Source organism: Mus pahari, chromosome 5 (assembly GCF_900095145.1).
Source record: "Mus pahari chromosome 5, PAHARI_EIJ_v1.1, whole genome shotgun sequence".
In the NCBI taxonomy this organism is placed as follows: Eukaryota; Metazoa; Chordata; class Mammalia; order Rodentia; family Muridae; genus Mus; species Mus pahari.
Window position 1 is genome coordinate 14,481,598 of NC_034594.1, and position 15,849 is coordinate 14,497,446.

The 15,849-nt window shown below is 40.4% G+C and overlaps 1 protein-coding gene across 1 annotated transcript in view; it reads right to left on the bottom strand.

Moving 5' to 3' along the window:
• Positions 1-15,849, bottom strand: part of Znf451 (zinc finger protein 451) — a 54,371-nt gene that overhangs the window by 4,503 nt on the left and 34,019 nt on the right. The window contains exons 8-13 of the mRNA XM_021197250.1: positions 14,182-14,335; positions 13,483-13,630; positions 10,492-12,077; positions 7,338-7,478; positions 5,108-5,238; positions 4,040-4,226 (exon numbers count right to left, since the gene is read on the bottom strand). Coding sequence (XP_021052909.1) covers positions 4,040-4,226; positions 5,108-5,238; positions 7,338-7,478; positions 10,492-12,077; positions 13,483-13,630; positions 14,182-14,335 — 2,347 coding nt within the window. The remainder of the gene's footprint in view (positions 1-4,039; positions 4,227-5,107; positions 5,239-7,337; positions 7,479-10,491; positions 12,078-13,482; positions 13,631-14,181; positions 14,336-15,849) is intronic.

Sequence of the window (15,849 nt, forward strand, 5' to 3'; positions counted from 1 at the left end):
GTTTATTCAGTGGTGCCCCATTGCTAGCCCAGCACAGCTTGTTGTTAATGCATATATTTTCAAACCAGAGGCACTCATCGCTATAAAGGGCAAAAAAAAAAAGCCTTAATTGACAATGGCAACATGGCACAAAGTCACCCAGAATCATAATGGCTTTTTCATAATGAACCTCCCAGGTTCTATAAACTGCAATGATTGACCAGGTATTGGGGGGAAAAAATCACTTCTGGTATAACCAATGACCTTGTTATTTATTTGGCTAATCACTTTTAATCAAATTTAAATGAACATCTATCAATGTGTCAATATACAACTGTATGTGTGTGTGTGTATATATATATATATATATATATATATATATATATATATATATATAAAAGAAAGACATACAGAGCACGCAATTATATAATAGGGACTGAATTAAGGTCAAAATAACTAAATATAACTAGTACTTACTTCTGCAAAAACACAGAAAAACACCAGAAATTAAGATTTTACTTATAATTTGAGTAAAAATTAAATTTTTGTACTTCATTATATGTTTTTGCAGAAATTTGTTTTGCTATTTAAACATACTGCTTTAAATACTTAAAGCAATGTCTCAGAGAAACATTTTATTTGGTTTTAAAAACAAAATCCAGCTTCTAGAATACAGATATTAAAAACAGAGAAAGAGCTGATGAGACGGCTCAGCTGCTAAGGCACTTCTCAGCACGCCTGCGCATGCAGGATTGGCGAGCCAAGGCCTGTATGTGCTTCTGTGACCTCCATAGTGCCCATGTGTAAGAAAGTGCAATGAAGCTTGTTTTAAAATAGAGAGAAGAGAAACAAACAACAACAACAAAAACCTACAAAAGAAAGCAACTGTATCAACAGGTTCTGTGCCTACAGTGTAAAGTTTAGGTCAGCCAAAAGAGCACGTGCAGACTGACCCTGGCACTTCATCTCTTGGTGAGGGTCCTAATACGTGGAGCTGTCTGTCTGAACCAAGTGTGGCACACACTGCTGCAGAGCAGGTTCTTCCACTTTCAGTCCTCTGTACAGAATTAACTGGACTATAAAGACTCAGAGGCAAGAGGCAGATTGGCCATCTGACTTACTTCAAAAATTGTTTAACCTAACACCTATTCTACAGGCGTGGCGCTGCCTCAGCTGTCTAGATGTTCACTGCTCAGGGCAGCTGTGGACAGCCACTCTCTAAGATGGGTTTCAAAGTCTCGGTATCTTTGGCTCTACAGACACAAATTATACTTAGTACTTTGATCTTACTCATTTAAAGCTACAACGAAATGCATACAGCAAAGTCTTAGGTCTGTCCTCATAGAAACTGTGTATGAAGCATCTAGTACAAGTTGTTTGTGGCAAACTCTTTCCCAAGAGAGGACACTGGTCCACACAGAGTGGAGGGAAGGACGGCCGGCCAGCCAGGGCTGCTACTGCACTTCTCACAACTGCAGGTTACATATATACAATCTGAGGTGCCGGAAAGACAGGGAGGTTAGTTTAACGGCTCAACACGGATCCTAGGGCATTTACAATGCTGACTGCTTTCCCTGACTGTGTTCAGCATCAGGGCCAGTTTATTTTTGAGGCACTAGAACTCTCACAACTAATTTCTATTTTCTGATAAAAATAAATAAAAGTTCGAGGCCAGCCTGGTCTACAGAGTGAGGACAGCCAGGGCTACACAGAGAAACCCTATCTCAAAAAACCAAAAGATAGACAGACAGACAGACAGATAGATAGATAGATAATCTTAAATACTGCTTCAAAAAGAGAAAATCTAATATATACCTTTATGTTAACAAAATGCAGCACCTTTGCTCTAAAGCACAGTCTTAAAGCACACGGCTAGAGGCAGTAAGTTATAGTGCAAGTGGGTGAGTAAAGAACCCCTCTCTAGCACAAACACTGGCTTATGACAGGCAGGACAGTACTGATGAAAAGGCAAGCAGAGGCCATGGGTTAGTAACTCAATCTTCCCTAAATCATGGCTTCCTCACTCCCAAACGTTTATAATCCAATACATCTAACTCATAGCATTAAAAAAAGAGGACTGAAAAACAGAAGTTATGTGTCTAAATTCTAAGTGTTTGAATAAGACTAAAAAAAAGAAAAAACGGGCTGGTGAGATGGCTCAGCGGGTAAGAGCACCCGACTGCTCTTCCGAAGGTCCTGAGTTCAAATCCCAGCAACCACATGGTGGCTCACAACCATCCGCAATGAGATATGACTCCCTCTTCTGGTGTGTCTGAAGACAGCTACAGTATACTTACATATAATAAATAAATAAATCTTTAAAAAAAAAAAAAAAAGAAAGTTAGTTGTAAAATAGTATGCCCTCAATGAAAGCCATTTTACTGAAAACTTAGGTGACAAGTATTACATTCATCTCTGAAACATGAAACTTACATTAAAGATTTCTGAATATAATGTAAATGGACTAAGATGGGCCTCTGGGGTACCTCTAAGTGGATGAAAATAAAAATTACAGAATAGGAGAAAATCTTCAGAACTAAGGCATGGTATAATAGGGAAGAATTCACTTTCCTTCATAATCTTGCATAAACACTGTGACCTATTGTCACAGCTGGCTGAGAACTCCCAATTCCCTTTGGCTCTGCCTCCCTAGGGGTGGCTAGTAGCCATGTGCCACCAGGATCAGCTTCTTTACTGCTTCAAAACGGATAGTTGAGTGCTAAGCATGGTGGCATGTGACATTACACCCTGCACTTCAGAGGTGGGGCAACAAGAGTATGTGGAGCTCACAACCAATTTGGCCATGAGAGACTATTTTAAAAATCAAAAAGGGAGGGGGAGGGTAAGTAAAAATCATCATTTGTAGAATCAACTGATCCACTGTAATTGCTGATTTGAGTAACCTTCTTCATTGTGAGTTTTTACTAAAACTATATTTTCAAATCTATTAGAAAAAAACAGAAGTGGGAAGTGCAAATCCATCTAGTAACAGTCCGAGAAGCAGAGGCCATTTGCCAAAATTTTCAACTCTTTTCTATTTTTACTTTTTTTTAAATTTGAGACGGGTTTCATGTTTCTCATTATTAGGGCTTTTTGGGGGATTGCTACCTTTAGAAACAGGATCTCACTTTGTAACCAAAGCCCAAGGTGTCCTACAATTCACAGCTATCCTCCTGCTTCAGTCTCTGAACTGCTAGAAGGACCAAGTGTGACTTAACCACAGCTGTATATTACAACATTTAATATCATTCTTATATTCTCTTCTTTCCTGTCAGAAATTAGGAAAACCAAAACTACTTTCTTTTTCAAATACTGGGCAGTGAAACTGAACTCATAACCACGGACAAGCTCAGAGGTGGACAGAACAGTGGCAAGCAGAGCAATGGAGGAGGGGGAGGAGGAGCCCAGTTCCCCAGGGACTTAACAGCTTATAAGTTCTCACTGTGTCATAGCCAAGCTCTCAAACAGTCTCTATACTTTTCTTCTAGGCATTGCTTTCTTGTTTACCTATTAACATCTCTGATTCGGACAAAACTGAATGTATTCAGGTGGCAGACCATACTTCACTTTCCAAAAATCTGAAGATTAAGTTTGTAATCTTAGAAACAGTGAAGATCTGAATCTGAGCTTTAATTTGTTTTATGACACTAATACATATTTTATACAAGTGGACACTGATTTTTATTAGAATAAAAAAAGGCTGTGGAAAATTAGTGTGATGAATCCTCATTCTGAAACACTAAAGAATGAAAGCAATAATACCAGGCGTGATGGCACAGGGCGAGATTTTCAGCACTTGGGAGGAAGAAACAGGAGGATTAGGTGTTCAAGGCTAGCCTCTGCTATATCAGCCTCTTCCAGACAGAGGCTAGCAAGGCTGGCCTGGCTATAAGAGATCCTGCTCAAAGCAAACAAACAAGATGTCAGTATATAGGAAAGGACAAGCAAGACAGACGGACGAGTGCACAAAGGGTTAGGAAGCAGACGACAGCAGTTTATTGGTTTTCTCTGCAGTGAAATCTCCTCTTGGGTGGTTTGCACCGTGATGGCAGCCGCATACCTTTGGTAGTATCAGATATGCTATTTAACAAGGCACACATCATGTCTCCCTCTAAGTGGTGAGGGTTCAGTATATGAGCTGGCCTCTGGGTCTTCTTAAATTGATTCTCTAGCTCCAGAAAGCCTTGGTCTCCCGAGAGGATGGTGAAAGGAATTTGTTTGGGAAGTTGCTCATCTAGACGGCCAGCCTAAGTTGGAACAAACAGTACAGGTGGTTAAAAATCTGCAAGAGTTTCAAATCAAGTAACATGTATTATATAAGGAGCACATATCTAGGAAAGTATGTTATATTGACTCCCTAGCCAGCTTAATAGCTGACATATGGCAATCAAAAGTCAAATGTTAGATGTCAACAATTACAAGACGACCTACTGAGGCAGCACTGAGGAAAGAGCAGCAGGCAATCTACAAGTCTGAGGGGAGGTGCCTGCATGATGGAGGGACCTAGGGCCATCTCCTCAAGGAAGAGCACATAAGCCCTTACAGGGAACACGTTCAGAAGGTGAACTGTAGGACTCAATCAAAGGAAGCAGGAATCTCCTGAGGCTGAAGCAGCAGGTGACATATCTGCAAAAGCATTCATTCACAGGAACTGAATGACTCACACAGAAAACATAATATGGAGTGAGTGAGTCCTGGCTCAGGAGATTCACTAGGAGACAGAAGTAAATGCAAAGTCCATTTAGGAACAACAGTTAACACAGTGCCTCTCAGTTTCAGATATTAAAACGCAAAAGTATATTGTACACAGCAAGTACAGGATCCTCTTGACTATTTATTCTACATATAACTAAGTGTGCTATATACAGATGAAATCTTCTGGAGGACTGCCATAAAAAGTAGTCCATGTGTGAGGGTCTGGGCCAGACACACCAGCAGTGTGGAGGACCTGACACAGAATGGTTTATATGAAATCAGCTCTGAATAACGACGATCTATACTGCCATTACAGTCCAAAAGGAAAAAATCCAAATGCATCCTAGAATGCCATCTGGTTTTTAGTAACTCGCCTACTCAAATGCAGACACATAGAGCTTGACATCAGGTCTTTAATAAAGCTCCTACTTACATGCATACATATGGCAAAATCAGCAGCATCTTTTCTTTTACTACAGCGAGGATGAAGAAAGAAGCATCCAATCCTGTTCAAGTAATTATAGACCTTACAGCTGAGCGGAGGCTTCCAATTGGTGTTTCCCCCTATTCATTTTAGAAAAAAATCTGATAGTCAAGCAAGGAACAAAGCGACTGAGAACTTTATCAAGGTAAACTATAACCTCTATTTTCCTTCTTGAAAGTACTAAATTACAATGTGAGAGAACTGGCCTGCAGATGTAACTCACTTATCAGAGTAGATGCCTGGAATGCAAAGCCTGGGGTCTGGCCTCCAGCACCTCATAAACCAGGCCTGGTGGTTCACAGGCATGCGGGGTGGAGGCAGGATGACCAAGAGTTGTCCTGGAACAGGCATTACCATCTTGTCACTTAACAACCTTGGGAACAGAGACTGACTTCCTTTAATCTGCCTACACATGTAGAAGTTCATGGGGTGAGGGGTGGAGAGATGTCTCCATGGTTATGAGTGCTGGCTGCTCTTCCAGAGAAAGGGGGTTTGATTTCCAACCTATACAGGTAGCTCACAACTGTCTATAACTCGTCCAGGGAATCTGATAGCGTCTCAGTCTCCATGAGCACTAGCAGCTTGTGCACAGCATACAAAGAGGCAAAACACACATATGCATAAAAAATAACTTTTCTTGGAAGTTCAAATGGATCGTGAGCAGAGTGAAAAACAAAAGCTAACATTCTTCAAATGGTGTCATTCTCCATAAATGTAAAGTTCGGTAGGTTTTACAAATATGTCAAAGTCAGCGACTAAGAAACAATGCATACACATTCTAGATATGTCTGCTTATGTTCACGTTAGTGCTCTCTGCCCTCCTCAGATGGAATTCTCTTGTGTGGGCAGAAGTCAAATCAGACTCCTGAGGAGTCAGAGCACTGAGGTAACTGCTGTTGAATGCCCAGCCCTAACTCCCTCCACCACCCAGGAGACAAGGAAAGAGGGAGCAGAAGAATGGTAAGAGAGGCTCTGAAGCAGTCTTCAGGACATGGCACGGCTGCCACAACTGTGAACTCATGGCAACTTCGAGGACTTGCACAGGGAGGGCCGGCCCATCCACAATGCACAATGGACGGGTGACCACAGCTGCTGGAGGCAGTCACTGGTTTAGTGATGTAGTCAGTGCTAAGACTACCCAAGCTCACTAAACAACCTCTCACCCACACTCATGCCAGCAAGAAACAGACATGAAAACAGGAGGAGGAAATTCTGTGAAGTAGGGGCTCAGGGTAGATGTGAGATCGCAATGGGGGTGAACATGACTATATATATGTATATGTACACACATACACACACATGAAATTATCAAGAATTTTTAAAAATTAAAAAGTATGACAGCAGAACTAGACTTAATAAAACATTAGATTACTTTTAGTATGTTTCTATCTTTAATGCCAATCCTTACCTTTTTTAGCTATTTCCTCTAAAAATACATCAGATACTCACTACACTAAACCTCAGTAAATCAAAGAATTCTTTCCCGTAGTCTGACTAGTGTTTTATATAATAAGTATGTAGTGGTGTGGTACTTCATAAGAAGCAACGACGAACTAAAGAGGCAACTATAGCATACTGAAAATCACAACACTCCCACAGCTCTGAGAACGCAGTTCAAGAGAGAACTCTACTTTCCAGTGAGCCTGTAATAAGCACGAGCCTCTCAGGCTGCTTCCTTACACTTCGGTTTTTAGCTAATGTTAAACTGCTATAACGTACATAACTAGTAAAACACAATCCTCCTCTCCTGCTTTCTTGCATTTTAAAAACCTGACACATCATAGGTGTTGAATGAATCTTTCTTCAATATATTCTGAAAGATACATGAATTTGGGGTTAGCAAACAGAGTTAATACCACAGAAATATGTTAACAACAGCAGCGAAATCCCTAGCGCCAGCTGTCCAGACATCTCAGTGGGAAAAGGTGCTTGTCACCAAGACTAATGACCTAAGAATGATTCCCAAAATCTACATAATGTAGGAAGAGACTCATCCCCAGATCGTCCTTTGACCCCCACACACATAACAGGTAAAATAAACGTAAACGAGTAACCCTAGCAGATTAGTGCACAGTGGTGATGCTCAAACTATGTTCTCATATTCCATTCTCAGAGGATCCTTTTTAAGTGAATCGGATTCTCAGAAGAGTGCCCCTAATGCTTTCCTTCTGAACCATACCTTGAAAGCCCCAAATAAATGTTCCTTGATTAAGATGCCCAGGTAGATGACCAAAAAAGTTCGACCAGTTATCAAAATCTACAAAGACTATATGAGTCATGGTTCGCAGGTAGTCCACGTCTGGAAGCTCAACTTCCTCCTCTAAGAAAAACAAACAAACAACAACAACAAAAAAAAAACATTAACATGAATGAATGCAGTAAGAATCGTTCATAAATATCCTAATTCCTCAAGTCTAAAAGATATTAGAGGTCCTATATACAAAACTGCTCATTGTTCCTACTGTTTATCTCTACTGAAACTTGTTCAAGAAATTCAATCTGTATAGAACCATTTATACTTAAGCCAGGTAGTGTTTAGGATACTTTACACGTGATCATATCCTTCTTAAGCTCTCTTCACTTGACTATAAGGCCTTTGTGGTTTTGTTTTGATTTGAGACAGGATCTAATTTGGCTCAGAATGGACTCAAAAAATTACTATGCTCTCAAGGCTGGCATTGGACTTATGATTCTTCTGCCTTCACATCCCAAGTGCTAAGACTGCAGACATGGTTAAGGTTTCTTGTTAAAGAGCCATTAAAATTTTTTATTGAAAATAAAGTTACTTTTAACAAATTAATGTACTAGGTCAAATAGAATTTCACTATCCATAAATATTCAATGTGCATGAAAAGATTTTTGAACTTATATCAACACAGACACAAAAATAATCTAATAGAATACAATGCACAGTAACAACATTCAAATGAGGTCCTAATGTTCCAACTAGGAAGGCTGGAAGAGAACTTGTAAAGAAAATAGAGTACAATGTACAGAGCACACCTGAAAGCAGCCGGGGTGACATAATAAAACCACACAAAATTTGCTCTTTGTCATGAGAATCTACATTTCTCTAGTAAATTTGCCTTTCTACTAACAAATCTGTATGGATTTATTAGCAGCTCTCTGGCTTGAGGATCAAACACCCAAGAGAGCACAAATAAGGGAGCTTCAAAGCCGGATCCCACAGCTGCTACAAAGGCGCTGGTAAACTTTACCCTATTTCTAGGTTCTCTCTGGCTCTCCTTTCATCTCCCATGCTTCCCTTCTTACCCGGCCCCTTTCAAGCTTTTCCACCATGACAGGGCCTTACAGCTTCTAGTGGTTCTCATGTAGGCCTTGGAATATTTTTAAATGAATAGCTTCTACTAGGATTAACAGAAGCCTCTTCAATGTGTTACTACCATCCGCTCCTATTTCCAAGCCATGTTACATCTTCAGGTTCTTAAAAACCTTAGATCTAGATGCTACTGTCATTTTCTATCAAACACAGACAAGCAAGCCATTCCCCCAAAGTAATGAGAAAACTGAAAGAAAAGCACAAAAGAACATAAAACACCGGGGCTACTGTTTTACTTTTTTGGAACTAGAACTAACTGCACCATGAGAGATTTAATGCTTCCTCATTGAAAATCCACAACTAAGCATCAAGACCTATGTGCTCTACAGAGCAAACCTGTGAAATCAACAGTTTGGAGTCTGGTGTAGTGTCGCACATCCATAGTCCGAAGGCTGAGTTGGGAGGGTCACTTGAGCCCAAGAGTATGACAACCGTCTGAGAATTAACAGTGTAAGACTCCATGTCACCAAATAGATCAATGGTAATCAAAATCTAACCAGAGCCCCAGCTTGCCAGCCTCAGCTGCTGGGCCTCCTCCACACATGCCGCCAGCCAGTTCTGAGCCTATCGACCTCTTGGTCCAGCAGGGGCTGTGTTTCCCCAGGAAAGACTGAGGCAAGGTGCTCTATCCTAGATAAGCATCTTGGAGTCTAGCAGGTGCTGTGACAGGGGCAAGAACCAAGGGGGTTCCTTGTACCTCAGCTGACACCAAGAGATGCTAGGTACAGGCCCACTGCAGAGGGTTCTGATCATCAGGCAGACAGAGTGGGACAAATGTTAAAAACTATTACTGAGATATTACTGAAATGCTACTTTATAAACAAATGATTTTTTTAAAAAGAACCACAAAAACTTTATTCTATCAGCCAACTTGTTCTCACTGTTTCTACTCTACCTTCTACAGTTCACCAGGTTAATATTCAAAAGTCTACAGATATATTTTATCTAGTGAAAAATAACTAAACCTTTAAATAAATCAAAGCACTATTCTATTTACTTAATCCAATCATTTGGGGGGAAGGTCAAAGGGAGTTCTCAGTGCAAGCTACCACTTGGGGCTTTTTACTTCCAATCACTATCTGAATTGTTTATTACAAAGCTTTGCCACAATGTCATCTTACACTACACTTACAATTCTCATATTTAAAGAATGAAGCCAGACCCAGCATCACAAGTCATGACTGTAACGCCAGCACTCAGAAGACAGAAGAACTGGCACAATTTCTAGACCATTCTAGCTAAATCCAGGCCAACCTTGGCTAGTGTGTGAGACCTGGTCTTAAAAAGACAAAACCAAAGCAAACAAAAAGTTAAACTTAAAATTGATTTAAATTACGTGTTTTTATTTGATGTTCACTGGTGTTTTCCCTGAATGTGTGTCTGTGTGAAGGTGTCAAGTCCCCTGGACTGGAGTTACAGAGAGGTGCCATGTGGCTGCTGGGAAGTCAACCTGGGTCCTCTGAAGAGCAGTCGGCGCTCTTCACCACTGAGCCATCTCTACAGCCCCAACTTTATTTTTATTTAAAAACAAACAAACAAGAACAAGACTGAAGAGATACAAAAGGAATTCATCTAGAGCTGCTGATGTAGCTCAATGATAGTGCATTTGCTTAGCATGCACAAAACTTAAGCACAACACAAAGATACACAGACATAAACACACACTCACACACAAAGGGGAAAAATTTGCTTTTTAACAAACCTTCATATTTTAAGGAAAATGTGATTTTTAAGGTTCAGAATAACTCTCAAATCTTTTAGAAAGAGTAATACAACCTGTCATCTCTCAAAATTCATTTCTTTGTAAACAGAAAGATCTACTCTAGTATTTAAAGACAGCACAAGCACAAATTCCTGAAAGAGCACATTGGCTGCTGTTATCTCTGATGCAGCTGATGTCAGCACTCACTCAGCTTCTGCTAGTGGGTACATATGTGCTTACGTACGTCCCAGTATGAGTGTGCCAAACTTGTCCCACGCTGTAAAGCCATACCTATGTTCTGGCAGCGTAGGTCATGCTCAGCTCCCTTTTCCACGTCTGAATGTTTCTGATAGCTCGCCTGTTTCAGGTTTTCCTCAGCATGTGAGGCACTAGCAGCCAGCTGGCATGTGCTTTTGCTGTCCGCTCCGCCCGGGGTCGCGGTGGGTTTCTGGAGGGCCGCGTGCTTCCTGTGGAAGTGCTGCTGAGCACTCTCTGTGTTCTGGAACGCCTTGGTGCAGATGCCACACTTGATCACATACTGCTGCTCCTCATCACTTTTCTCTTTTCTGTGCGCTTGACAGACGTGAGTGTTAATGTCGGTCACATTCTGTGCTGTGGCTGAGCACGAGCTGCAGCGAAACCACAGCCTACCTTTCTTCAGCAGGACTGGAAGACATTGATCATAGTCTTCCTTTCTGTTGATTTTACAGATGTAACTCTCATGACAGCCACAGCTTAGTAAATTACTGGTCTCTACTATTTTAAAATCGGCCTCAGTTTTAATTGAGGTTTTAGTTTTTTCTGACACAAACACATAATCTGTGCTGTGGTGTTCCTTATAGTGACACAGAAATTCTTCTTCCTTGTTAAAAATGAGATCACAAAGCCCACAGAAGTTCTTCATCTTGATCTCATTGTCATGCTCGTCCTGGCAATGTCGGTACAGAGTCTCCACTTTATGGAAAGTCTTTCTGCAGTGGGCACAGCTGTATCTGTGAAACCGGTGGCTTGTCAAGGACATGCAGTGCTGCTTCACACACTCCTGGGAATCAAACATGTCCTCGCAGATGCGGCACTGCCACCTGCCCCTGGGAGGACTGTTGGCCGGGCAGTGATCAACAACAGCAATGGGTGAAGGAGGTGTGTCAGCATTCAAATGGCTCTCCGCAGAGGATGACGGCATGGCCTCCTCCTCTACCTCATCCATCTCATAAAAATATCTATGCCCACTATGAAACTCAGTAATGTGTGCCATGATGGCATCTTTCTTTATTAATTCCTTTTTGCACGTCCGACACCAAAATAGGAAGTTATTTAAATGCGCCCCTCCATGAAACCGACTCATGTGTAAACGCATGACCCCTGAATCTTCACAAACCTTTCCGCAGACCACACACTTATAGCACATCGTGTTTGCCGAGAAAACATGCTTTTCTACTGCCTCTTCACTGGGAAACCGCCGACTGCATTCACAAAACCAGGCTGTGACTGCTGGACCCTGCCTCTGCACACCAGTTGCACCTCCAAGGCTTTCAATGCCCAAGTTCACCTTCTTTGTCGGAACGGCACAATCTTCTGCACTGGACTCTTTAACGGACAGAATCCGTTTAAGTGATGAAATTTTTGGTTGACTGAATAAATGTAAATCACAAGGAGGCCGACTCCCTTCACTGATGTGGCAATAAAGCAAGACAGATTCTTCCACTGAGTTTGCAAGTGTAATTTTGTGTCCTGAATTCTTGTGACTTTGGGTGCTGGCTACATCCATAAAGACCTGGTTGCAATCTGAACAATAACCTCTTACTATGAATTCTTTTGCAACCTGAGTAATGCTTTTTTCAGCTATAGCTACAGGTCCAGCATTTCGACAACGAACCCTAATTTGGATTTAAAGAAAAAACAAAAAACAACAACAAAAAAAGCAAGCATAAGTTTTCCCTGCTTTATATGACAAGAATTTTAAAATATCAATATAAATAAGTACTAAAAGATTTTTTCAATAACACAGTTACTCTATCATCTTAAAGTACTTTTATATTACCCCTATTTTATTTTTCTCATCCACATATAAGAATTAAAGTAGAATTAGAAGATTCAAAATATACAGGCAAACTTCTTTTTTTGGTTTTTCGAGCCAGGGTTTCTCTGTATAACCCTGGCTGTCCTGGAACTCACTTTGTAGACCAGGTTGGCCTCGAACACAGAAATCCACCTGCCTCTGCCTCCTGGGATTAAAGGCGTGTGCCACCACGCCCGGCTTAAAGGCAAACTTCTGAAAACATCAATCAGTATCAAACTTGTTGATATAGGGGCCTTAAAGCAAATTAGATTCACAAGCTCTTTCAGATGTGAATGACCACTATAAACTTCTAGATAATATTCCACTTTAAAAAAAAAAAAGAATTATTTATTTATTTTATGTATATGAGTACACTGTAGCTGTCTTCAGAGATACTAGAAGAGTACATCAGATCCCAGTACAGATGGATGTGAGCCATCATGTGGTTGCTGGGAATTGAACTCAGAACCTCTGGAAGAGTAGTCAGTGCTTTTAACCACTGAGCCATCTCTCCAGTCCAATATTCTACTTTTTGTTGCTGTTTTCTGACGTTATTGTAATTTTTTTTAATTGATTAACTTACTTAACTGCATTTATTTATTTAGCAAGTATGGGTGTTTTGTCTGCATATCTGTATACTTCTTGTGGGCCCAGAGTTTTCAGAGTTGTCTGACCCCTGCAACTGGAGGGGTCAGACGGTGGTGAGCTGCCACTGTGGATGCTGGGAATGAAGCCCAGGCTTTCTGGAAGAGCAGCAGAATACGCTCTTAAACGCTGTCCAACTCTCCGGCCCATTTGGTTGGATGGAATTTCACCATGTAATCGAGGCTGGCATGGGGAGACCCTTCTTCTGCAGCCTATAGTGCTAGGATTACAGGTCAGCACCAGAACTATTTGTTAATAATAATTGACGAACTTATGTCAGGAATATATCCTGTTCACATTTCTTTTCTGCTAAAGGAACAATTTTCACTAAGCACCAAGTAGTGATAGGCTGGACAGTTTGAGAAGCTATTCCCACGTAAGGACCCCTGCCTCTGGCTACCCCTCTGCATCCCTGTGCTTCCCAACCACACACATGCCTCTCACTTCTCTCATTATGCTAGATTTGTGCATCCTTATTCTGAAGGAGACACACAAAACAGGAGATACTTGCCTAACCCTTCCCCTACTGAAGATGTCACCAGGAGTTCCTTACAGCCTAAGACTAGAGCTGTACAAACCTGAAATGAGCAGTGAGCTCCATGTGGGAACGAAGAGTCTGGTGGCAGGCCACACACTTAACCTGAAATGGAACATCTTTGCACAGAGAGACCAAAAGCTTCTTTGCAAAAGATGGAAATGATATTGGGCGGCCCATTCCTTTATCATCTAAAAGAGAAAATGAACCACAAATTGCAAAGTAATCTGAACACAGGGAACCCAATCGCTCTCTTCCTTCCCTTCCTGAAGGCATCAGTTAAGTAAAAGTGTATGGGAGACCATTTTTTAGGCTTAAATATACAGAGTGCCTTCTGATCCAATTTCCCAGACCTTCTAGGTGTAATAAAACACTGTTCTGAATATGTGCTTTACCTCCCACATTTCTTTTCATCCCTCAAATAGAAAAGACATAGCTGGGTGGAGGTGGCACATGCCTTTAATCCACCAGGACTAATCTAATCTCAGGAGGCTGAAAGACAGATCACTGTGAGTTCAAGGCCAACTAGAGCTACAAAGTAAGACCTTGTCTAAAAGACAGAAGAGAGGTTTAAACAATACTCAATGACACAAACAGTTTTGAAAATTAAGAATTTAATTTTTTTTCATTTTTATGATTCTAAACTGAGAAGTATAGCTAACTTAGAAGAGTACTTTGAAAGGTCTAAGTTTGCAAAGATGTAACTCATTTATAAAACGTTAGCAGCAATATATTAACATACCACCCAGTTTAAAGCTCTGACGGAAATGGTTCCTTGTAGACATATGCTTCAAACACTCATCCTTGGCACTAAACAGAAGAAAGCACTGTGGACAAGCAAAACACTGAATAATCTGAGGAAGGAGGTCATTGCTATGCCCATCGGCTGCAGCTGTCTAAATAAAAGAGAAGGCCACGTCACTACTAAAATCAGTATGCAAATGAACACAGCAAAAAAATAACTTTACAAGTTCCAATTTATTATTTGGAAAATGTCATACCGATGTTACAACTAAAACCCATACTCAACACACTTTTAAAAACTAATTTCAAAACTTCTAACTTTATATTTGGAAAATTTCATATCAATTTTTGACTTTTCTGAGTATGAATTATACAATTTCTACCATAAGCAAGATACCATAGATAAAATGTTAACTTCTCCCTCAAAATCAAATTACAGGCATCTTTCTTTCGCACTAAAGGACATTTATGCCCTATACACTTCTCATTTCTGATACAGTCAAGTATAGTATTGACATATAAATGCGACCACAGTACACAAGACTGATTAGAGCACACAGGTATGCACTACTATGCCTGGCTACTTATTTTCTGTAGCATCTAAGTTTCCAAACGTGGTAGAGCCTCCTCTACCCTAAAATTAAAATTTGCACACTTGTATGAATGGGTATGTGTGCTTGCTATAAATTTAGTTTGCTAATGACCATTCTTACGGTAATAATCTTAAATGTATACTGTGTCTTAAAGGTGCTACCAGTAAGACCAGGAACTTAGCAACTGTACAGTGCTTACAAGACCCAAGAGAAAGGACAGGAAATTGACATTTATACTGAAAACACGTTAAAGGCACACTGAGATTCTGAGCGTGTTATCTGTCCTACGACAAATTATCCCTAGAAGCGACAAATCAGAGATTTACAGCTAGCCTTGTACCTATACTCTTCATTACTCCTCATACCCCCTTGATCATGTTTTAACTTGATTAATGCCACAGGAGAAAAATCTAGGAGGACATTCTGAATTACATGATAAGAACAATAAAACAAATTACAAATTTCTCCTAATTTAAGAAATTTTAAGCTGGGCAGTGGTAATGCACACCTTTAATCCCAGCACTTGGGAGGAAGAGGCAGGCAAATTTCTGAGTTCAAGGCCAGCCTGGTCTATAAAGTGAGTTCCAGGACAACCAAGGCTATACAGAGAGACCCTGTCTCGAAAAACTGGAAAAAAAAAAAAAAAAAAAGAAACTCTAAAAAAATTTTTTTTCTATTTTAAGAACTTTAAGTAAACAAAACATTTTTAGTTCAATGCCAGGTTATATGCAGATCCAAAGTAAAAACTTTGTTAAATCCTTTGTTAAAGGATTTGATCACTATAGTCAAAGTAGAATTCTACATAAAATGTTATTATACTGTATCTACTACAAAAGTGGAAGATCTGCAGGGAATGACTAAAGCTTGAGAGAAGGAATAGGATGTAGAATGTACAGTAAGTTAAACCAGAAAACTTCATTTTATCATGTTTCTGTTACAAATAAAATAATACGCCATACAAGGGACGGTGATACAGTTTGAGTTTGATCCCTGGAAGCCATGGCAAGTAGAAAAGGGAGAACCAATTGAATGAGAGGGCTGTAGAACGGGCTTCATGGGCAAGAGAGAACACT